General features: G+C 44.2%; 1 protein-coding gene across 2 annotated transcripts in view; it reads right to left on the bottom strand.

Moving 5' to 3' along the window:
• Positions 1–25,553, bottom strand: part of cherp (calcium homeostasis endoplasmic reticulum protein) — a 120,306-nt gene that overhangs the window by 79,615 nt on the left and 15,138 nt on the right. Inside the window, exon 3 of one of the 2 annotated variants that reach the window (XM_034180184.1) lies at positions 5,091–5,129. The exons of the other annotated variant lie outside the window; for it this stretch is intronic. Within the exon in view, the coding sequence (XP_034036075.1) occupies positions 5,091–5,129 (39 nt within the window). The remainder of the gene's footprint in view (positions 1–5,090; positions 5,130–25,553) is intronic. 2 annotated transcript variants of the gene reach the window in all.

Below are 25,553 nucleotides of genomic sequence, written 5' to 3'. Positions count from 1 at the left end.
TCTGCATGAATGCCTTAGTAGATTTTGAGCAGTGTTTAGGGTCGTTGTCTTGTTCAAAGATCCATAGCTTCAACGATCATAGCTTCAACTTTGTCACTGATTCATGAACATTGTTCTTAAGAATCTGCTGATATTGACTGGAATCCATGTGACCCTCAACTTTAACAAGATTCCCAGTAGCTGCACTGGCCACACAGCATGATGGAACCACCTCCAAATTTTACTGTAGGTAGCAAGTGTTTTTCTTGGAATGTTGTGTTCTTTTTCAGCCATGCACACGACTCCTTGTTATGACCAAATAAGTCAATTTCAGTTTCATCAGTCCACAGCACCTTATTCCAAAATGAAGCTGGCTTGTCCAAATGTGCTTTAGCATACCTCAAGCGACTGTTTGTGGTGTGTATGCAGAAAAGTCTTCATTCTGCATTACAGCATCTCTTTGTGCAAAGTGCGCTGTATAGTTGAACGATGCACAGAGACACTATCTGCAGCAAGATCATGTTGTAGGTCTTTGGAGAAGGTCTGTGGGTTGACTATGACTGTTCTCACCATCCTTTGCTTCAGCTTATTTGAGATTTTTCTTGGCCTGCCACTTAAGGCCTTAACTAGTACTGTGCCTGCGGTCTTCCATTTCCTCACTATGTTCCTCACAGTGGAAACCGACAGCTGAAATCTCTGAGATAGCTTTTTGTATCCTTCCCCTAAACCATGATGTTGAACAATCTTTGTTTTCAGGTTATTTGAGAGTTGTTGAAAGGCTCCCACATTGACACTCAGAAGAGATCCAAAGAGGGGAAACATTTGCAAATGGCCACCTTAAATACTCTTTCACATGATTGGATTCACCTGTGTAAGGAGGTCAAGGGTCAATGATCTTACCAAACCAATTCTGTGTTCCAATAATTAGTGCTAAATGTATTCAAATCAATAAAATGACACTTTCTGTAAATACTAGAAACTTCATTACACTTCACAAATAGTGTGTTCTTCTGCTATATATTTAACTGAAATTTCTGATCCAGACAACCAAACTTTTGCATACAACTGTATACTCTACAAATATACAGACCTCACTGACACCCTGAAATATTATAGAACATCTGTGCATGATGGGGTGGGGTGTAAGATATCGTGACCTGAATATCTCCTCCACGCCCCCACCCCAATATCAAGAATTCTGTACAATATATCACTATATTCAGCCCAAAATAACCTTGGCAGTATTATACGAGGTCTATTAGAAAAGTATCTGACCTTATTATTTTTTTCAAAAACCATATGGATTTGAATCACGTGTGATTGCGTCAGACAAGCTTGAACCCTCGTGCGCATGCGTGAGTTTTTCCACGCCTGTCGGTTGAGTGAGGAGTGGTCCAGCCCCTCATCGGATTTTCATTGTCAGGAAATGGCGGAATGATTTGGGCTTTTTTTCCATCAGAATTTTTTCAGAAACTGTTAGAGACTGGCAGCTGGAAACCATTACAAAAATTTATCTGGCTTTCAGTGAAAATGTTACGGGCTTGGTAGAGAATAAGGAGTGTTACTGTCGCTTTAAGGATGGCCCCCAGTGGTTGTGAGGCGCGCTGCGCTCTGAAGCCGCCATCGACAGGCTGAACAACCATTTCATTTCTAAACGGATGGCTGTCTGGATCCGTGACCATCGTGTGCCATTTCTCTGGTTATCACAAGAGAAGATGGCGTTCAGACAGCTGTCGGTGGTTTTTCCATCGAGTGATTATCCGAGAAATTGTGGATGTGCCTGGACATGCCAGAACATGTCCGGTGAGGCTTCATCACGGCGTTGCTGTGCGCCATGCGGCACCGCCGCGACGTGCGAAGCCTCCGCTCCTCTTTCCATGACAAAAACTCCTGTAACAATGGAATGTGCCGTTCATTTCCAAACTGGACGCTGTGTTTTATCCGGGACGTCGTCTGACTAACACAGGAATTGTGAAAAGACGTGGACATCAGCACTTTTTCGGCACATTGAGACAGACGTGCGGAGGAATTCCACGTGTCGCGGCGGTGCCGCATGGCACACAGCAACGCCGTGATGAAGCCTCACGGGACATGTTCTGGCATGTCCAGGCACATCCACAATTTCTCGGATAATCACTCGATGGAAAAACCACCGACAGCTGTCTGAACGCCATCTCAAAGCAGTCCTGTGAGACCAAAACGGAGGTGGTTTTGTCTCGCTCCAGTAGCGAATCCATCGTGACGCGCAAAGCCTCCGCTCGGCTTTCCATGACAAAATCTCTTGTTAAAAGTGAAATCTGCCGGAAAATGGTTGATGTCCAGCTCTTGTGATAACCAGAGAAATGGCACACGATGGTCACGGATCCAGACAGCCATCCGTTTAGAAATGAAATGGTCGTTCAGCCTGTTGATGGCGGCTTTGGTGCGCGGTGCGCCCCACAGTCGCTGGGGCGCCGTCCTTAAAGCGACAGTAACACTCCTTATTCTCTACCAAGCCCGTAACATTTTCACCGAAAGCCAGATAAATTTTTCTAATGGTTTCCAGCTGTCAGTCTCTAACAGTTTCTGAAAAAATTCTGATGGAAAAAAAAAGCCCAAATCATTCCGCCATTTCCTGACAATGAAAATCCGACGAGGGGCTGGACCACTACTCACTCAAAGCCTGCTCACAGGCGATTGACACAACCGACAGGCGTGGAAAAACTCACACATGCGCACGAGGGTTCAAGCTTGTCTGACGCAATCACACGTGATTCAAATCCATATGGTTTTTGAAAAAAATAAGGTCGGATACTTTTCTAATAGACCTTGTACAATGATGTAGCAACCTTCAAAACGTTAATATTTTCAACCTTGAAAATATTGACAAAGCACCAGCTACAGGAACGAAACTGGACGAAGGTTAAACAATGCCTCCTAAAGTTAGCGTAAGTCCAGACCTCTTTTTTTATTTGGGCTTTGGTGTCAAAGTACTTAAGAACCACTGTCACAACTGGCATTATTGCAGAGGCCTGTCACAACACACACATGACTGACATTTCACAACAACTTGACCCAGTTTGTGTGTAAACATGTCCGTCTCCACGGTGAGATTTTGTTGGTGTACATCCAAGAAAATGAGAACCACCTCTGGCTTTGCACATTTAGCTTTCACTGTGTGCAGAAAGGGCAAGCAGTAAAGAGGGCAGCTGTGATGCTTTCACCCCACTAACACCTTATCTCTAGGAAAACTCAGAATCGTTGCAGAATCATTAATATATAAATGACTTTCAGCTCAGGAATCCTGAGCATTCCACTGACAGTCAGCTGAATTCATGAGGTTTCCAGGGTGATGGTTTGATACCATGAGATGCATTAGGGCAACGGCTGCAGGTTAAGAACACAATTCTCCCAGACATTTGTTAGATTAGCCTGACATACCTGTCTTACAGTATGTGAACACTGCGGAGAAAGCTAACACCCCATTTACACAGAGTCCATGACCGAGTTGCGATCGAAAAACGGCCTCTGCTTGCCGTCACGGACTCCCACCAGGGTTGCAGGCAGGTCACACTGGGGTCTCCATGGTTGGAAAAAACATCCCTCTTGGTCACCATCACTCTCCATCGGTCTCCAACAAGTGGGTGAGTGTACTGAATGGTTTAAAACATTCACATAAGTTGTGCGACCAATAAACAGATGCATGGGTCTCATAATCGGTCTTGACGAATTCTCACGTGTCAACTCCCTCCGAACTTGATCCTATTGGTCGTAATAGACTCTCAGTTGACTCTGCGTTAGGGTGCATAAATGATCGCAGATATTATATTTCTCACTCTCACAATTCAGTCGCAGTCCAAGCCAAGACTTGTGAGAGTTGACAAAATGTCACGATCTTGTAGATTGATATAATTCGATTATAAAAAAATGAACGTTGCAGTACATGTCAGGCCTGTGTGTGGCGCTGTAATGATCGCAGAAAAACAACAGAAGAAGACTAGCGCATGTGCTCAGGCTGTGCAACAGCCAATAATTTAGCTCTTAAACCTACCACTTCCCAATGTGACAGAGTAAAATAAATCCTTTTAAGAGAAAGAGGGTCCACACTGATCATCTGAAATAGACTGAGCATTTACAGTGAAGCAGTGCGTTTGTCTATTTTTAAAAAACACACGGTCTGCTCTATGTGGTGAGCAACTATTGACCTTGACGGCCGGGTACCCACAGTTGAAGCTTTTTAATGTTCGCATTTTTTGGGTAACACACAATGCTTCACAAACACGATTACTTAAACAGTGACTGCGAGGCTTGCATGTTCAACCTCCAGCTGAAATGCATCTGCTGAATCGCAGAGAAAAAGGGATTAAAAAAAAAAAAAAAAAACACACAGGGATCCAGTCCACCAGAGTTTAAAAACAATTTTAAAAACTCAAAATGGTTAAATTTTATAAGTTGGAGAAAAAAAACACAACAGAAAGCCATATCCCATTGCCATTTCAGCAAAATGTCAAGACTTTGGCACAGCGACATTGTGCCACTGCTTAGGGAGAGCCCTGGACTATTGATGTTTAAAAACACAAGAGTACTTTTTATCCGATTACTCGATTATTCACCAGAATAATCGATAGAATACTCAATTACTAAAATAATCGATACCTGCAGCCCTAGATCCCAGGTGGGTGTAAACAGGGCAAAAGCAGCTCCTACACACTCGTTGACCTAAACCCTCTCTTAACATTCATTCATTCACTCATTCATTTTCTGTAACTTGTCATTGCTGTGTTGGCAGCAGACCAAGCAGCTCATTCAATACTTCCTTATCCTAGGCCAAGACCACCAACTCTTCCCAAGTCAGTAGAAACAGTCCTGAAATAAAAACAAGCCCTCTTATCAGTTTACTGTCAAGCTGGTAGTCCCAGGGACGGGGTTTAGGGATCACCACCAGGAATCAAGACCACAGCCAGACCCGGCTCTGCCTTCAGCCATCAAGTCAACATCAGAAAACATACTAATAATGCAACTGAAAGCTTTCAGGCTCAGGTGGAGCAATGCGCTGTAAAAATGCACCAAACATAAAACCAGCGGTTGCAAATGTCTTTTTAGCGTCCTTGGACAGATTTGGTTATAAATACCTTCAGATTTATACTCCTCCCTGTCGTGGGTAGTGGGATCTAAGTGGAGAAAAGAACACTTTAATGCATTTCAATGGTATTACATGAATGTCATGAATTCCCTGCAACCCTGCACAACACTGGACATGGACTGGTCATGTGACCGTCAGCGGAGCCAATGACTATAAACTTTAAGACGGGAAAGGGTTCCAACGTGCTGAAGACACGATTAAGGTTGGAACCGGGAGTGGGTTTAGTACCGCTTTCAAACCTGATGAAGTGGTTGGAGTCAGGCAGCAGTGTGGAACAATGCAGATGTTGCACAGACTTCAGCAGTGTTTCATTACACCCAATTTTTTTTTTTTTTTTGGAATGGCTAGCGTGCTAAGAAAAGTTACCCACTTCCTTGGACACTCACATCCATTCTGGCGGTCTAGATTTGATTTGAGGTTTATGATTACATATCTCCAAACCCCTCACACACGTCGGCCTGCACTGAACATGTTTTAGCCCTGACACAGCTTGTTTCAGACCTCTGTAACATTTGTACAGGGATGGGTCCTAAAACCCGGTATCACACAGACCAAGACCAGAGTACTGATACACACCACACCTTAACAGTACTGCTTTCTACTGGAGTATGGGGGAAAGCAAGGAAATAAATGTATGCTCACTCTCTGACTGTGAAGCGCCACTTAGGTCTCCATCTCTCTCTCTCTCACTCTCACTCTCACACACACACACACACACACACACACACACACACACACACACCCCTGGTGTTTCAGGGGTCATAGTGTTGGCGGTACTGCACCACCCATGTCTTGGCACACTATCGAAAACGCCATGTGGGCTCAGTTATAATGGGTAAATGCAGTGGCAGCCTGGCTCCATGTGCTGGATGTAATTCCCATTAAGGAGTCTATCTTGAGGCTCAGACTTGAGCATTAGCTGGGTGTTGTGTCTGTTACACTCAGACCTCAATCTTGGTCAGGGAAATCTCTTATTACAGCCTCACTCTGTGATTGATGACTGCCCCAGGGGTGGCATTCTACTGGTCCTGGGGGATTTGGACCCACTAGCACCGACAGGGCTGACTACAAGGCCCACATTGTTCCTCATGGATCTAGCAACTGTGGTGAAATTAGCTCAGTGCTCCTTGACTTTGCAAAAAAGTCAGAGGCTAAGAGTTGCTGGAACCTGGCTTCAACATCCAGAGCCTGGACTTGGTATTTTAATACTAGTGGTGCTGCTGAGAGGACTGACTGGGTTCTCATGGAAAAATGTTGGACAATTTGTAGAAGTATAGGGTCTGTAGTGGTAACCAGACTGTGACTTCAGACTACAGATTTACTGAGGCTTCCTTGAGGAATTAAAGTCTCCCAGACTGCTGTCTGCTCAGTGCCCAAGATTAAATCTTAACAGACATCAAGATCATGCCATTTCTCTGGAAGATGCATGCCATGTAGCTTGAGTACTTGCAGACAGACATAACTGGAGAGGCAAATGGAATGTAAGATTTCTTCCTCAACCAGACCCTGTGTGTTGCTGGAGATTGTACTAGAGTTGCCAACATCCACAGAAGAAGGCATTTCATATCTGAATGTCATCCAGAGATGTTGATGAGTCCGGCTTGATGGAAGTTCCAGGCTGTACCCGGAGCTGACAGAAGAGGCTGTGATGGCCCTGAGAGTAGACAGGGAACCGGTCATCCCCAGATTATAATAACTACAGGGGTGTTACACTGCTCTCTCCACCGCCAAAGGAAAGAAAGAAATATCACAACAAATAACTACAAAAAAACAGAATTATATGACTTCACTAATAATGCAGATAAGCTTGATATTTTGCCAGGGGAAGCCGATGAAGAATAAAGTCCCTGAAAGATTTTCAGATTAGGCTACTGCCAACCGTCACAATGAGAAGACCACAGACTGCCCAGAGTTGTACTGTCCAGGCAGCGTGTGTCTGTGAGTGAGCCTCTGAGGTGTAGCTCCTTGTGTTGGAGATTCAATAGACTGTCAGTGCACAGGGTAAATGGTGTGAGACAAAAAAAATTTAAAATACTGGGTTGGGGGGGGGAGTTGCTTTGCCAGTACTCTTAGCTAATGCTGAGTATACTCATCCAGCGTGTTGTACATCAGGTTATCTACAGATTGGCATATGCGCACAACGCAGTATAACACAAACCATGATTAACTGTTTCTGAATTACACCCACTTTTACATATCCCTCCATTCTCAGTCCATAAGTAAAGCCCTGGTCACAACCCACCGTGCGTTTTTCGCCGTACGTTTTCTGCGGATGCCACAGGCCACGTTTTTGTGAAAACGTACGGAGGCAGTAGCAAGAGGAGGGAGGGAGTACGTTCAACGCACGTCTCTAAGAGTGTAACGATAAAGAGAGTTGATAATAAAGCTGTGTGTGTGTGTGTGTGGGGGGGGGTCGCTTTTCTTTTTTATGAGCGGTACCGGAGCGGCAGGTGTTTTTCGGCGTCGGCAATGCATGAGCATGTCCAGCCTGCAGCGGTCAGTTGTACGAGTGTTTACTTGCCTCGAAAAGTTACAGCTAGTTAACAGACTGAAGCTGTGGAGTGTGTGTTGCTGACATTTGGAAATAAAGTCCAAGTTCAAGTGAGAAGCTGCGTTGTGCATGCAAGTCTGTCGGCCTCCATAGTATGTGGTGAGTGCTGTAATCCGTACTGCCTACGTACGGATTTGGTTAATTCAATAGTAATTGAATGAAAATGTGCTGCTTTGAATCTGTACTGAGGCAGTACTCACGTGTGTCATCTGTACTGCTGGTGAATCCGCAGCCTGACCGCAGCGAAAGTTCTGCATGCACTAAAACCTCTACGGCGTGTCTGCGTGTGTCTGTGTGCTCCTAAATTCGTACTGAGGCAGTACTTACGAAGTACGGATCTCCAAATTTAACCCACGTTTTTGCAAGTAGACTGCACACACGTGCAAGTACGGCGGGTTGTGACCATGGCTTAACTGGACAAACAAAACATGAGAATTACTTTGTAATACAAGACACTTTTACAGCCAGTTTTAGTTTGATAATCAGGGGGTGGACACATGGACATTTTTGTGGCCTTTGTTTCCATTAAGGCTGGGATGGTACACTCATCTCTCAAAACGTTACACATCATGTATGTATGTGACCAGCCATCTGTTTGGACACACGTTCCCATTCAACTGTATGGATTCAATGCAAAGTTTATAAACCCACGTGAAATACATATTCTAATCCAATTACATTTTTTCCACAAATCTGATTGGTTAATCGTGTGAGATTTCAGACCACAAAATATTGCGTGGACAGTGGCAAAATATGAGACCGTTTCATTTAATGTATTACTCCACGCCCTGACTGTGCACGCTGCTACGCAGATGTCAATAATGGCACCGTCAGCTGAGAGCGAGAGAAAGTGGCGTAGCGACAACGATGGTGAAATGGATTAGTTTAAGATACCATACAAAGTATCAATGTGGATTCTACTCACAGAATTTCCAGTTTAGCAAGAAGACGCTGTGGCTACGGTAAGCTTTGACAAGCTGCCCACACCCATTGTCTGCGTAAAAGTTTTATCGAACATAACCGTTTTACCAGCTCCGCCTCTCATGTGTTTTTATGCAGTCTGTGGCATGTGTCCAGGAAGACACAGAACAGTTTAGCTCAGGCAGATCACTCTTTCTCAGTCTCTCAGCCCCTCCCTCTACCTCTTCGCCTGCCTTGCATGCATGATCCCCCACAAGAACGATCAGTGAAGAAATATAACATCATGCTTTCATGGTGAACTCGGCTCCAAACCCAACACAAGTTTGCACCCGTTTTTCGCACTTCTTAAGCCCTGGTCCCACCGAATAATGAAGGATGAATAATGAGCCATGTAGCAAGTTTTTTTAGCCACGAGTGCAGTTATTCAACAATCATGGAAGAATAGTGATGCTTACAGGCAGAATATTCAGCTAACGAGGCTCATCTCTGAGTGTGGTGCTAATTTCAAGAAGTTCAAAATTTAGCAACAACAGCGTGGGGCAGTTTGTGTACAAGGTACTACGAGGACAAACGAGGATTTTAGAGGCATGTTTGTGGTGAGGACGAGGCTGTTAGAGGCACATTATCTGAGCACCTGGCAGCTACGAGGACAGGAGAGGCCATTTTGGACAGGCTATTTTGACTCCGCCCTCTCGCACACTTCGTCATGACAATCCCATCGGCTTTGTGCACTGGAAACTGTATATAAAATTATTTTGTAGCGGATTAATCATTTTCTGTCAGAGTTTGGATGTTGAAAACACCTCTAATCGCTTCTGGAATCACAGAGGACTGTTTCATCTGGACCCTTTGTTTCCTCTCTCCCTCATGCACTGAGGGGAAGAACGTATTTGAAACAGCCTAAAAGGTAATTATTTGTAATGTTTATATTGGAATAGCTTGGTAAAACAGTTGCATGTTCATTCTTTCTTTATAAGCAGTTGTAAAAGTATGTTTATGATAGATTAAACATCTTGTTATAATGGATCAGATGAACTCCGCTGTGTGCACACTGGCACAATGACTGGCACTCAAGACGAGCATTTACACAGTACACAAGCGCGCAAAAGAGCGATTTTGCAGACAATAAAGGCCCCTTCACACAAAGTGCGAATATGTACAACTCCAGGGTGACATTTTTTGGAGCAGCTGGTATGTGTGCACCACAAAACATCGCAGACGGGCAGGCGTGCACGATGCTGGAGTGACGATTCGTGCACACGGGAACACAGTGCCACCAGCTACAAAAAGTGGTTACACATCGTGCAGCTGGTGTGAAGAAAAAAAATAAATAAATACAATACAATACATGCTGCGATGGTTACGTGCACACGGAAGACCGCAGCTTTTCCCCAGCAGCTGCACCATTTGTAAGCACATCGCGCAGCTGGGGGGGGAAAAAAAAAAATACGTCACCCACGGAATTCAAACTCACGCCTTCCAAAAGCTCTGACTGCAGTCAGAAACTTTACCTAGTGAGCTACCTGTCCTGAAAAAGGTGCTAAACACTGCCTCATATAAGGAAGTACATGGGCGTATTTCAAAAAAATAAAAACGATGCACCATATAAAAACACTGTATTGTATTAAATCCCTCTCATCAAGCTGGCAATACAAATATGATCCATCTGTTCCTCTGTAGATGACCCATGGTCACTGACGTACAGTCAGTCATGACCACATTTGCTGGTGCGCATCTTGCCGAAACGCGTGTCTTGTGGATGGGGTGCCGCAGGACACCGCGCCATGTGGAACAGAGCTCACGTGGGTGACGTGACAGTCAGATTGCCTGCTGCGTGATCTGACGGTCCATTTCAACTTGGGGGCAGCCTGTCCATGCACTCGCTTGCTGCAGCCCGTCGCCACAGTGATATGTTTTTATTTATGTCCACATGATGACAGCAAACAGACACACGCGCATCACAGTAGTCAGTTGTTAGTCCATGTCCATCCAAACACAGTACTGTCCAGCAGGGATGTCCAGAATGAAAGATCTCCACAGCCGCTTCTGTCATAGCCACACCTCGTCAGTTCAGCGCACACACCAAAGCCCCACTCGTGTGGCACTTAGACAAATTTCACTGCGAGTACAGCAGTGATTGTCTGCAGTCTGTTGTCATGTCAAGAGTGCGAATGGCCAGACATTTTCGAAGTGCCATGCGAGCAGTGTTAGATGTTCGTGCGCGTCAGCTGGAATTTGGCCGACACCTGCCGTGAGAGGGGTCGATGGGCTTGCACAGTGCACACTCTATCTTTCAGGCGTTTGTGTGCGCAAACAGTTGTAGCAAGAGGCATTAGAGGCAGCTACGAAATTACATGGCTTGCATACGATTCCTGCTTCATGTGCATTAAGTGCGCATGAAGCAGGAATGTGCATTAAAGAATGCGCGCATGCGATTCAGCCAAATTCATACTATGTGTGAAGGGGCTCTAACAGACGAAAACAAAGTTAAAAGTTAGATCACCAGTGTCAAAATGAAGACAAGCATTTACGCAGAACGCAAGTGCACAAAAGAGCGATTTTGCAGACAATAACGGACAAACACAAAGTTACAAGTTGCTTCACCGGTGTCAAAATGAAGACAAGCATTTACGTAGAACGCAACCACACAAAAGACCGATTTTTGCAGACAATAACAGATGAACACGAAGTTAAAAGTTGGATCACCAGTGTCAAAATGAAGACAAGCATTTGTACAGAACACAGCCATGCAAAAGACCGATTTTGTAGACAATAACGGACGAGCACAAAGTTAAAAGATGGATCACCAGTGTCAAAATTAAGATGAGCATTTACGCAGAACGCAATCACACAAAAGACCGATTTTTGCAGACAATAACGGATGAACACAAAGTTAAAAGTTGGATAACCGGTGTCAAAATTAAGACAAGCATTTACGCAGAACGGGAGCACGCAAAAGAGCGATTTTGCAGACAATAACGGAAGAACACAAAGTTAAAAGTTGGATCACCAGTGTCAAAATGAAGACGACCATTTACGCAGAACGCGAGCACGTAAAAGAGTGATTTTGCAGACAATAACGGACAAACACAAAGTTAAAAGTTGGATCACCGGTGTCAAAATTAAGACAAGCATTTACGCAGAATGCGAGCACGCAAAAGAGCGATTTGGCAGACAGTAACAGATGAACACAAAGTTAAAAGTTGGATCACCAGTGTCAACATGAAATCGAGCATTTACACAGAACACGAGTGCGCAAAAGAGCGATTTTGCAGATAACAGACAAAAAACAAAGTTAAAAGTTGCATCACCGGTGTCAAAATGAAGACAAGCATTTACGCAGAACACGAGTGTGCAAAAGACCGATTTTGCAGATAACAGACAAAAAACAAAGTTAAAAGTTGTTTCACCTGTGTCCAAATGAAAACAAGCATTTGCACAGAATGCGAGTGTGCAAAAGACCGATTTTGCAGAAAATAACAGATGAACACAAAGTTACAAGTTGCTTCATCTGTGTCAAAATGAAGACAAGCATTTGCGCAGAATGCAACCATGCAAAAGACCGATTTTGCAGACAATAACAGAAGAACACAAAGTTAAAAGTTGGATCACTAGTGTCAAAATTAAGATGAGCATTTACGCAGAACGCAACCACGCAAAAGACCAATTTTTGCAGAGAAAAACGGATGAACACAAAGTTAAAAGTTGGATCACTGGTGTCAAAATTAAGACAAGCATTTGCGCAGAACGGGAGCACGAAAAAGAGCGATTTTGCAGATAACAGACAAAAAACAAAGTTAAAAGTTGCATCACCGGTGTCAAAATGAAGACAAGCATTTACGCAGAACACGAGTGCACAAAAGACCGATTTTGCAGATAACAGACAAAAAACAAAGTTAAAAGTTGTTTCACCTGTGTCAAAATGAAAACCAGCATTTACGCAGAATGCAAGTGCGCAAAAGACCGATTTTGCAAACAATAACGGACGAACACAAAGTTACAAGTTGCTTCATTGGTGTCAAAATGAAGACAAGCATTTACGTAGAATGCAAGCACACAAAAGAGCGATTTTGCAAACAATAACAGATAAACACAAAGTTAAAAGTTGGATCACCGGTGTCAAAATTAAGACAAGCATTTATGCAGAACGGGAACACGCAAAAGAGCGATTTTGCATACTTTCCTCGTGTTGACAGCAGCGCGCGCGGTTCGAGAACACTGTATTTCCATAATTTCTGTAAATATTCCTGAGAATTGTCAAATTGAAAAGCGTGGACATGCTTTTCACTGTTGCAGCACAAGTAATGTGTTGCTTTCAGTGTGTTTGTGCACTTATTGATTGAAAAAACATGGCAGATAATGGGATACGTGGTGCACCGGCAGATACTAATTTTGGGTGGCCTCGATCAAAACCACTGATTTATGAGACTGTTGATAGCAAAATAATTGTAGAGGATGAGTTTCTCAACTTCCTCGCGATTAAAAGAAGGACTATGAGTCAGGACGAATTAGTCTTGCTTGCAACAAACAATTTTGACTCTGAATGGATTGAGTCCTCAAGGAAAGTGCTGTTTGAACTATGCCCCGAGACTAAGCAGCGGTAAGTGGAATTTAAAGGTAATCAAAAGGATGCCAACATTAAAAGTTGTCTCAAAGTTCTTAATGAGTGCGGGGAAAGCATTCCGCGATTTGTTTCGCACTACTTGGATGAGCTGCCACCTGTGACATTCAACAACATGGACGTGTGTAACCTGCTTTCCAAGGTGGAGCGTCTGCATAGTGAGATTTCTGCGCTGAGGCACACTGTAAAACTCCAGGCTGAGAATGGTGAGGATTTGCGGTCTGTAACAGCCACTACTGATCGCAGAGTTGCGACAACGGAGAACCATCTGCTGGCCGTTGATGGAGGGAGCCATGGCCTAGCCAGGCCGAATGCTGATGGGATCACCTGTGCTAACTTGCTGGTTGGCGCCTCAGCGGAGGATGCTACTGCTACTGGGGAGCTGCTAACTGTGGATAACAACAACTTCAGCCCCCCGGACCTCAATATATCCACGACCGATGCCCCGGCTGCGTTCCCGGTGGTGGCTCAGGTCCAGCGGAGACGTGGGGGATCGGTGAGCATCATGGAGAACGTAGAAGGTACTGTTGCACCCTCAATGTCTCTGAAATGGAGCCATGTTTTGAAATATGGGAAGCGCAAGAAAGGCGATAACTGTGATGTCTTGGCGAAACGGCACACAGGCAATGTTGTGCGCAAAAGGGATAAGCCTGTTGTGGGCACAAGTACGCAAAGTAATATAAAAGTGGTTCATACAAAATTGGTAAGCGTCTTTGCCACCAAATTCTCACCAGATGTTGACGCAGAAACACTGGCAAATTACCTTAAAGACAAGCTTGGCCGCGAGGTCCTGTGTGAACGCATATACACTGTGAGTAAGAGATGCAGCTCTTTTAAAGTGTGTGTGTTGAATGTAAGGATGCTGCAAAGATGTATAGACCTGAACTCTGGCCCGAAGGCTCTGTTGTGCGGCAATTTTATGAACCGCGCAAAACGAAAGGTCCTGGTAAGGCCGCCCCTGCGTCTGATACAAGGGCTCCTGGGGGAGTTGCGGTTCTACCCTAATCATGCGTGTTGTGTCCTATAACTGTCGGGGGCTGCGTGTTGGCAATAGCGCAGGTGACAGAGCTTGTCCGGAGTGTAGTAGATAATCTACTGCAAACGTGACATTTTATGTCTGCAAGAAACTTTCTTAACCAAACAGGATCTGGGAAAATTGAATTCTTTTAATGAGAACTTCCATGGTGCTGGGGAATCCACAGTGGACATTACTGTGGGAATAATAACAGGACGGATTGCAAGGGGTGTGGCCATACTGTGGCATAAAAAGTTGGACTCTGTGATTAATGTCATAAGGACTCAAGTTGACTGGTGCATTGCTGTACAACTAAAGCTTAGGAATAAAGAGCTCATTATTCTCAATGTATATACACCATATGAGTGTCCACAGAATGAAGATATTTATATGGAAAGGCTTGGGTTTTTTAATTCCTTTATACATGAAAATCAGTTTACAAGTGTGTATGTGGTTGGTGATATGAATGCTGACCTGTCAGATGGTCATTCTTTGTTTGCTAAACATATGCTACAATTTTGTGAAGATAGTAATCTCATATTATCTAGTCAATTGCTCTTACCTGCTGATAGTTATTCCTATATAAGCGAGGCTTGGCATTCAACTTCAACTTGACCACTGCATCAGCACTGCTGATGCCCATGCAGCTTTACAGTCTATAGAAATCTTGTATGGGACAACCATGACTGACCATGTGCCATTTGCCATGATGTTTGAATCTGAAAGTCTCCCTGAATTGATTCATGAAGTGGATGGTAGATGCAGGGACAAGCTGGACTGGTCAACACTTACAAATGATGATCTACTGGCATATTGTATGGAAACTGATGCAGGTATAAGTAATATATATATATACCCCGGGATGCTATTGTGTGTTCAAATGTGGGCTGTAAGGATATATGTCATGGTAAGGCCCTTTGTGACATGTATGATCATACTGTTGAAGTTTTATATGAGGCCAGTAAGGCATGCTGTAGCCACACTGTTAAACGTAATGTCAACAAGCCAGGATGGAATACATTTGTGGCAGCTTACCATGCTGAAGCTAAGGAGGCTTTTAGGGCATGGGTACAGGCAGGCAGACCCAGAAATGGGCCTATTCTGGAGTATAAAAAAAAACAAAACAAAAAAAAAAACACTTAAATGCTAGATATAAATATGCCATCAGGTACATTGACAAGCATGAGCAGGCCATGAGAGCAGATGCTTTAGCTGGCCAACTCCTATGTAAGAACGTTGTTGGTTTCTGGAAGGAGGTGAGAGCTCTGAACAGGACTAACACATCACTTCCTGGTGTCATAGAGGGTGTCTCTGGGAGTGACAATATAGCTGAGCTGTGGAGACATTATTCTGCTTTATTTAACTGTATTAAGAGTGATCCTTATGAAGTGAATGATATATCCAATAAGGATACATTAATTACTTTTAATGAAGTTTATCAGGCAATAAAAGATCGACGCACGACGCAACTGGTAGCAGCCCCGGTGTGAAAGGGGCTTAAGAGCACAAAAAAAAAAACAAAAAAAAAACGCTGCTGGCTCCTCGATCTTCTCTCACAAATGTGTTTAAATACAGTCCATAAAAGTCCTGCTCACAGACTGATTAACAGAGACAGGATATGTCCAGGTTCAGTAAAAAGTCCAGACATCTCACTCACGGACGATTCGTTCGTGTGTGCACATGTGAACAATTAAAAGAAAGAAAAGGCTGCCTGCACTCCTCGCTCTCCGCAAACTCTCTCATCACTGTGTTAAAGAAAGGACATAAGTCCTGCTCACAGACTGACTGCCAGAGACAGGACATGTCCCCATCAAGTATAACTCTAGACATCTCCACATTTACTCACAGACAGGTCATTCGCGCACGCGCATCTCGCGGTCAAAGCAGGAAAGATAAACTATAACGCAGAGCACAGGCCTGCAGCTCAACACAAGAACAAATATAAAGTAGAAGATAAATCAGAGTGCACTGTCTGTCTGCAGCCAAACTGCACTCTGATTCCTCTGTGCAGAGAACCTGCAGGCTGCGTTCTCACCTTCTCTCTGCCCCCTGCTGCGCGCAGCTGACACAGGAAGCTCGAGGCAGCCCCGGTGCGAAGGGGGCTTTAGAAATTGTGCTCATGAAGTATTTTGGACCTGTTGGTGCAGTGTGACAGTAATAATAAAGAGTTGAAACTTGAGATTGATTTTTCAGTTTTAGTATGTTTGACAAACATCCAGTTTTTTTGTTTACATATAATAAAACAGTTATAGACTTATGATGAGGTGTACCCGTGATTATGCGGACCTGGTCAGGATGGGGTTCACCGAGGCCTTGGCTGAGGGTACACCTCATCAAAAGTCTATAATCACTGACAAATCCATGCGTGGCTCATGACTCATGGCTTTATTATTTGGTGGGACCAAAGCTATGATCTTTCAGCTCTGCTATTCCAACAAACCCCGACTGAGGTTGCCCTGTGAGTGGCCAATCACCCTGTAACACAGTTTTTCTCTTCCTCTGACAGCGGGTTTTTCTGACTCTGTCATGATTATGAACATGTCATAAATAAAGTCTTCGTTTTCTTGTTCTTCAACAATGAATGGTGCCAAAACCTAACACTGATATGGCTAATATTCTTAAAGAAGCTATATATGGACTTCTGGTGGCGCAATGACGGAGATGGCAGCATAAGGTTTCAGCTCCTGACTGATCTACCATTAACCCCCTTAAATCCAGGAGTTTTACAACCAAAGTGTCTTTTGGTCAATAATGTCAGGGGGAGAAGAAAGGGGTCTTGGAATGGCATTAAGAAGAAGAAAAAAAAAAAAAAAGGTCGACGGCGAAGATACAAGCGGCAGTGACGAGGCTATGCTAGCAGAAACAGTAACGTTAGCCTCCATCCGCGACACCATTAATGAAACCATGATTAAAGCCATGTCTGGACTACAAAACAATATTTCCAAACAGTTAACGGATATTAATCAGAAGCTGGGGGAAACTGCAGGGAAAATAGAGACCACTTTAAAAAGACTAGGTGAAGCCGAGAAGCGCATCGGAGAAGTGGAAACTTTTTGCGTGGAGGTGCAGGAGGTTTTAACCCAGATGCAGAAAACCCAGCTGGAGCTGAAAGCAAAGATTACGGAGCTTGAGGGACACTCACGCCGCAACAATATTCGTATTTACGGCATCAAGGAGGGAGCTGAGGGGACCTCAATGCTCCGCTTTGTGGAGAACTTTATAAAAACTGAACTGGGTGAGAGCACCGGCCTGAATGACCTCGGCATCGAATGCGCACACAGAGCAGCCGGACCTAAACCTGCTGACACTGTGCCCCCAAGATCGACGGTCGTCAGATTTCTGAAATACACCATTAAGGAGAAGATCATCAGCGCAGCATGGAGGAAAAAAATAATCCTGGATGGGAAAAGGGTGTATTTTGACCACGACTACGCAACAGATGTGATGGAAAAAAGGAAGGAATACACACCGATCAAGAAAGTTCTGAAAGAAGAGGGAATCAGATTCCACACACCGATGACTAAAATGCGAGTCTTCCTGGAATTGGGGACAATCACTTATTACAGCGCGGACCAAGCCGCCCTGGATCTATGAGCAAGGGGCCTCCCGATACCACCGAGACCTGAGAGCGGAGAGCGAGAAGCACCGCGACTGGGTCCCCGCTGGGAGAAGGTGAAGAGCGGCTGGCGCGGAACAGGAGGTGAATACCAGCAAAGGATCCGAGACAAGCTCCACGGATTTAACCGACAGATCGGCGCAGACAACAAGGAGTGTTAAGTTATTCTTTTTTCCTATTTGGTAACCTGAAAAAAGGACAGTGAGCAGATTTTTTTTTTTCCTTTCTTCTTCCCCCTCTCCCATCTTTAAACTGTTTAGATTGATCACGATTAACATACAGAGGAGATTAACTGATTTAATCCTGCCTATTCTTATTTAAGAACGAGGTAGTCAGTCTACAGAGTCTGAATGACAGCCACCCACATAAATGACTTGAGGGGGCCCTGCCACCTAGTGGGCAAAACATCCCTCTACACAAGAGGTCCACGGACAGCCTCTTTGATGGAAGCCCAGTTTTTATTATTTACTGTATTTCTTCATTGTTGCAGCCGTTCTGTGCTCATTGTTCATAGAAACTGTTCATTGTTTGGGTTTGTGAGCATACGTTTGAGAGAATTCTGGTACACACACGCATAACAAGGAATTTAAGGTTGTCACTCTTAATGTAAATGGTCTGACTAGTCCTATAAAAAGGAGTAAAATAATATCTATGGTAAAGAGGGAGAAGGCACAAATTCTATTTTGGCAAGAGACCACCTAACAAGACAAGAGCATGAGAAAATAAAGAAAATGGGTTTTAGACACACCTATTACTCATCGTTTAAAACAGGGCGAAAAAGGGGTGTAGCTATCCTGATTCCAAATTCTGTTCATTTTGAGCCTCTGTCAGAAACCAAAGACAAAGAGGGCAGGTTCATAATGGTGAAGGGTAAGTTAGATGATAAAGAGGTGACTTTGCTGAATGTTTATGCACCTCCAGCTAGTAATAAGGTGTTCTTTAAAAAAAAAATTGAACTAATTGCACTCCAGACAGGAGCTCTGATTTGTGCAGGTGACTTCAACAATGTTTTTAAATCCAAAGATGGACACTAACAAAAAAAGGAAAACCACCAATATTGAAAAATGGTTTAAAAGAAGAGTTCAGGACCTTGGTTTGATAGATGTCTGGAGAGATTTTCACAACCAGGTTCGACAGTATACATTTTACTCAAATCGACATAATGCCTACTCAAGAATTGATTATTTATTTATGCATAACTCTGAAAGACACAGGTTAAAAGAATGTGAAATAAGTCAGAGGGACATATCAGATCACTCTGCTATCCACTTAAAATTGCACTTAGTGCATATAAAACAACAACATGGAGATTAAATATTAGTATGCTAAATAACCCTGGGTTCAAGGAAAAAATTAACAACGAACTTAAAATGTACTTAGAGGATAATGACAATGGAAATGTGAACCCGGTCATACTGTGGGATGCTGCAAAGGCAGTTTTGAGGGGGAAAATTACGTATATCAGAAATTGCTTTTGTTAAAAAGATCAAAACTCAAAGACTCCTAGAACTGCAAAAAATACTTCTAGAGCTCGAACAACAGCACAGCAAAAAGAAGGATCCACAATTACTTCAGCAAATGAGACCAATTAAACAAGAAATTGATGTTATACTGTGATGAAGTAGAGAAAAAGTTAAGATTTACAAAACAGAAATATTATGTATCAGGCTCTAAAGCCTCAAAGATACTAGCATGGAGGCTGAGAAAACAGCAAACAAAATATAATCTATAAAATTAAAGATCCCATTACTAAAAATTTAAAATACAAATTAGAGGAAATACAAGCAGCATTTGAGAAATACGTATTACCAGGCTTTATACACCCAACCTACAACATTTAATGCCTGCAAGGTTGAAGAATTCCTGAACCAGCTGGACCTGCCCTCTCTTGGAAAAATGCAAAATGATAAATTAATTAAAGAAATATCTTCTGAAGAAACTGATAGGGTAATTTCTTCCTTGAAGTCCGGTAAGTCTCCAGGGACTGATGGATTCCCAGGAGAATGGTACAAATCACTTAGAGAGCAATTAATATTATTACAAAAGAGCTTTAATTACACCCTGAAGGAGGGAGTTCTCTCCCATCTTGGAAGGAGGCCACAATTACAGTTATTCCAAAAGAGGGTAAGGACTTAACAGAATGCGGAGCATACAGACCCATTAGTGTCCTGAACCAGGACTATAAAATATTTGCATCTGTTCTTGCCAAAAGAATGGAGGAGATGATGCCCTTCCTGATCAATGAGGACCAATCTACTTTCATCCAATGCAGACAGACTCAGGACAATATAAGAAGGACCTTGCATATCATTGAGTATATAAACAAAGAAAAATGTGGAGCAATTTTATTGAGCATGGACGCTGAAAAAGCGTTTGATTCCGTGGGATGGCAGTTCCTCTACAAAGTTATGGAAAAATTTGGTTTCCATAAGAAGTTTATAAATATCATCAGAACATTATATACATCTCCTATGGCCAGAATCAAAATAAATGGGGGCCTCTCCAGAACAATATATCTGCAACATGGCTGCCGCCAGGGTTGTCCGGTCAGCCCGCTGCTCTTCAACGTGTTTATTGAGCCACTCGCTCAAGTCATTAGACAAGATATAGACTTAGAAGGTATCATAATAAGAGGGACAGAGTACAAAATATGTCTTTATGCGGATGATGTTCTAGTCAGCCTCAAGAACCCAGCGTCTGGGGTTCCTAGATTAATGGATCTGCTGCAGACGTTTGGCACTTTATCAGGCTACACTCTCAATATTGATAAAAAACAGACTTTGGTGTTTAACTTTATTTCATCTCTAGATCTTAAAAATAAGTACAAGTTTAATTAACTCTGCCTCGCTTAAATATTTAGGTGTGACATTAACTAAAGATATATCTCAGTTGTATCCAGAAAATTACACCCATATTAATAAACACATAAAAGATGATCTTGATAGATGGACCCCTCTGCCCCTGGATCTGGGCAACAGAATAATGGCAATAAAAACAAATATTTTGCCCAGGTTGCTTTACCTGTTTCAGTCCCTACCCATTCATATTCCAGATAAACAATTTAGAGAGTGGGACAAGGTGATTTCTCGGTTCATTTGGAATGGCAAAGTCCCTAGAGTGAGACACAGAACTCTGCAGCTGCCGAAACATAGCGGAGGGATGGGCTTACTGAACCTTAAAGATGATTATTTAGCAGCTCAGATAAGACCTCTGATGCTCTGCTGTAATCAAGAATATGTTTCAAAATGGAAAGCCATGGAGCTGCCACAGTTAGATAGGCCTCTGCAGAGCCTGCTAGGATGTCCACTGACTGCCAAACAGTATGATATCCAGAATCAGTGGGTAAGGTGTTCTTTGGAAATTTGGTCTAGAATAGTAAAACAGCTCAAGATTCAGAAAGAAATCAGAATCTTAACGTGGCCAATACGACCCAGACTTTAAGCCTGCTGTAGAGGGTGTAGGTTTCACTCAGTGGGAGAGACAAGGTCTCACAGCACTGTGCCTCATACTCAATAATGGGGAACTCCTAGATTTTAAAACCGTGTCAGACAGATATGGCTTTGCACGACAAGATTTTTACAGGTACCTCCAACTACGTCATTATTTTGAAAATAACATTAAAAGACTTTTACCAAGAAATCCATCAGGTGTAACACAAATGTTTATTAGGGCTTACAATACAAAATTGTTTAGAAAGATTATTGGAGAGTTATACAGGTACATAGGTGAATTAAGAGGCCACTCAACAGATTATGTAAAGGCAAAAAGAGAAAAAGAGTTAGGGATTGTAATTACCCCTGAAAAATCGATAAACATAATTAACACACAAATCACAACTACTGCTTCACAAACATGGAGGGACTTTTCATGGAAAAATTCTATTAGATATTTTATAACTCCAAAGCAAAAGTCCAAACAGACTGGGACAGAAGCTAAATGCTGGAGGGGATGTGGCTGTTGTGAAGCTGATCACACACATATTTTGGGGATGTCCTGATCTTAAACCTTTCTGGGATAGTGTTTGTGGTGCTGTCAGAGACGTCTTGTGCTATGATACCGAATTCATATGCATGTCTTTTTATTTGGGGGATATAGACTTAAGTTTACCCAAAGGTGATGAATACCTCTTAAAAATATTTATGGCAGCAAGTAAAAAGGCTGTAACAAGACAATGGCTATGTGGGGAACCTCCTACTACTGACCAATGGGTAACAATTATCTCAAACATCCAGTGCATGGAACGCATGACTTTCAATTTAAGACACCAAAAGGACAAATCGAGAGTTACGAATGTAACTATGGTTCTATGAATTCCGGATGACCGCCAGAGGGCAGTGCTTTAGCACCTGGATAACTACATGTGCGCAGCACAGAGGTCGAGAATATATACCAACAAAGTCACGCCACTGAATGTGACCTGGGTGACGGCACTGGTTGTCTTTATATATCAGACGCACCCAGAGCTCGCTTCTTTTCGGAATGAACTCGCAAGACTGAGTGACAAGCAACTCCGGCGGTCATCGGGAATTCACAGAACCATAGTTATATTCGTAACTCTCGTTCTATTTTATTCCTCCTGACCGCCAGAGGGCGGTGCTTTAGCACCTGGATGACTTAATACCAACAAGGTCACGAAGAGTCACACTCACCTCGCATCAGCTGTGGGGAGTGGAAGCAGACAACACCGCCGAAGTCACCGCAGGAGCAGCAGCCACATTCAGTCTGTAATAGTGGGCGAAGGTACAGGATGAAGCCCACATAGCAGCAGCACAAATATCACTCAAAGGGACACCTCTCAGTGCAGCCCAGGAGGTGGACACCCCTCTGGTGGAATGGCACGTAACCTTAGGAGGCTGAAGACCTCTGGACCTGTATACTTGTAAAATGGCATCACGACCCAATGCGAGAGTCACTGCTTTGAGACAGCACAGCCTCTTTTGTGATCACCGTAACACACAAACAGGGCATCCGTTTTCCGGATCCCGGCAGTCGCACTAATGTACTGCTTCAACATTCGGACAGGACACAGGGAACCTGAAACAGATAATCCTGGATCAGAATGCGGGACATACACAGCCAAGGAAACTGGCTAGTTAACATGAAAAGCTGAAATTCTCTTGGGTAAAAAGGACGGATTAGGCCACAGCGTAACCACAGATCTGTCAGAATTCCATCGCAAACAGTCCCCAGCGACTGATAGGGCATGGAGCTCTCCCACGCGCTTAGCCGAAGACAGTGCAAGTAGTAAGGCAGTCTTCACTGACACCCATTTAAGATCAGCACTTTCAACTGGTTCGAAAGGGGATAAGCTTAAACCCTCCAGGACTAGAGGAAGGTCCCATGAAGGTATGCGTGCAAGCCTTGGAGGCCGCAAACGTAGAGCTTCCATCTGTTGTCATACAAAGCCCTGGTAGAAGCAGCACATGAATTAAGGATAGTCTGAACAACAGTCTGGTCACAAGAACTTAAAAATGAGTCTGGCCCCTCAACGGCCAGATATACAGTTGAAGTCGTTCTGGGTGAGGGTGCCAAATCCTCCCCTGTAGCTGTGACAACAAATCCTTCCTCTCCGGGAGAGCCCAAGGTTCTCCCTCGAGGAGTTTGTAAATCATGGGAAACCAAATCCTCCCAAGCAAGAATGGAGCAACCAGTAGCACCCTGTGGCTGCTCTGATCTATCCTGTGCAGTGTCAACATCAGCAGCGGGAGAGGACGGAAGGCATAAAGGAGGCAATCCGGCCACGGGTGAGCCAATGCATCCTGCCCCAGCGGGCTGTCTGGTTCCAAGAGGGAGTACCATCGTGGGCAATGTGTCGAGGTGCTTGAAGCGAAAAGGTCCACTTCCGCTGCACCATATTTCTGCCAGATCATTTGGACCACAATCTGGTTCAGTGGTGGTTTCTGTCTGGAGAGTAAATCCGCTGCACTGTTCTGATCCAAATCTGTAGGGGACGTAAGAACAGAAGTCCCAAAGGTACCACTAGCGACATTGCAGTCAATTTGCCCATCAACCGGAGCAGCAAACCAAAAGGCAGCGTCACAGCCCGTTGAATGTGTGAGATGACACGAATTACATTGTCCACTCTCTGCTGGGATGGCGATGCAGTCACAGAGAGTTGATGGCAATGCCGATGAAGGTCGTTTGTTGACTGGGAACAAGAGAACTCTTTGCAAAGTTCACTGTGAGTCCTAAATGAGAGACATGGTTCAGTAGAAGAGCTGTGTCGTTGTGGGCCTGCTCCTGAGTCGGCGCGCAGACAAGCCAATCGTCTAAGTAGGGTAGGATTCTTAATCCAAGACCTTGGCTAGTGCTGCAGCCATACATCTGGTAAATGTACGAGGGGCGAGAGAGAGGCCGAAAGGAAGCACCCTGAACTGGTATGCCTGACCTTCGAAAGCAAAGCGGAGAAACTGCCTGTGATGAGGCGCCACTGGCACATGGAAATAGGCGTCTTTTAAGTCGACACTTGTGAACCAGTCTCCTGGTGTGATAGTTTGAAGGACATCTACTGTGCGGAGCATGTGAAACTGCAGCACTTTGATATAACGATTCAGACGTCGGAGATCGAGGATAGGACGAAAGCCGCCATCCTTCTTTGGAACAAGGAAGTAAATTGAATAGAACCCCCTGAGCTGGTCTGAACTGTGAAGTGGCTCTATGGCCTCCTTCTCCAGGAGTTCCAAAATCTCCTGTTAGAGAGCAGCAGACTGCACCAAGTCGGAAAAAACAGTCATCCTCACCCCACTGAACGTTGGAGGACGACATCTGAATTGAATTCTGTAACCTTCGAACAAGGTTGAAATGACCCATGGGTCTTGAACTTGAGCCTCCCAGTGGCTGAGTTGATTTCGTGAAAAACGGCTGGGGGCCAAACATTGGCAGTCAGACCCGACCACCTCTGCCTCGCATCCCTGAGGACCTCTGGGCGCGATTACTGGAAGCTCTGTGAAACCTGCTGGGAGAGCTGGCCCTCAACTGCAAAAGCACGTGCAGCTCTGGGAGTCGGCGGAAGCCTGGATGTAGAGTGAAAAGCTGTAGCACGTCTGACTGGCTGAGGTCTGGAAGACCGGTGTAGGTCAACAAACTGTTGCCGAGATTTACTAGCCTCAGCAGCACGCTCCAAAGTTTGTTGGGCCGCAGGTCCAAATACTTGGCCTGGAAGAACTGGCAGCGAACGGAGTGTGCCTCTGCAGGATTTGGACAGGGGGGACTGCGCAAGCCACACCTGACGTCTAGTGATGGTAAGGGATGACATCAGTCTGCCAAGCTCTCTGGACATATAAGCAAAGCTTTGGAGTGACGCATCACTAAGACTTTGCGTAGCATCATCAATCTCTGCCTCCCTCAAAGACTTTGAAAGGGCAAGGGCTAAATGGGACAGTGAGTTGCCTAGGCGACCGATGCGAGCAGCTATGTCATAGCTTTTGGTGAGGAGGTCATCAGTGACCCTACACTGAGGACGTGGGCAGTGGGCATCCGGCCGAGCAGCATCAGCTGAAGCCACAGCCAGGTTCGCAATAATGCTGTCAACGGCGGGCATACGGTTCAGACCATACTGCGCCGAATCACACATAGAGCTAAGGGCTCTGCAGTCCTGTGATAGATGGGTCAATGATTTGGGGTCCGCCCAACATTGGTGGAGCTCCTCGATATATGGTTGTGAAACTGGAACGTTGAACTCAGGCTTCTGAGTGACTTTGAAAAAGGCACTTGAAGCGGTGGTTTCTG

This window comes from Thalassophryne amazonica, chromosome 10, assembly GCF_902500255.1.
Source record: "Thalassophryne amazonica chromosome 10, fThaAma1.1, whole genome shotgun sequence".
Classification (NCBI taxonomy): Eukaryota; Metazoa; Chordata; class Actinopteri; order Batrachoidiformes; family Batrachoididae; genus Thalassophryne; species Thalassophryne amazonica.
This window is presented reverse-complemented; position numbering and strand designations above follow the sequence as displayed.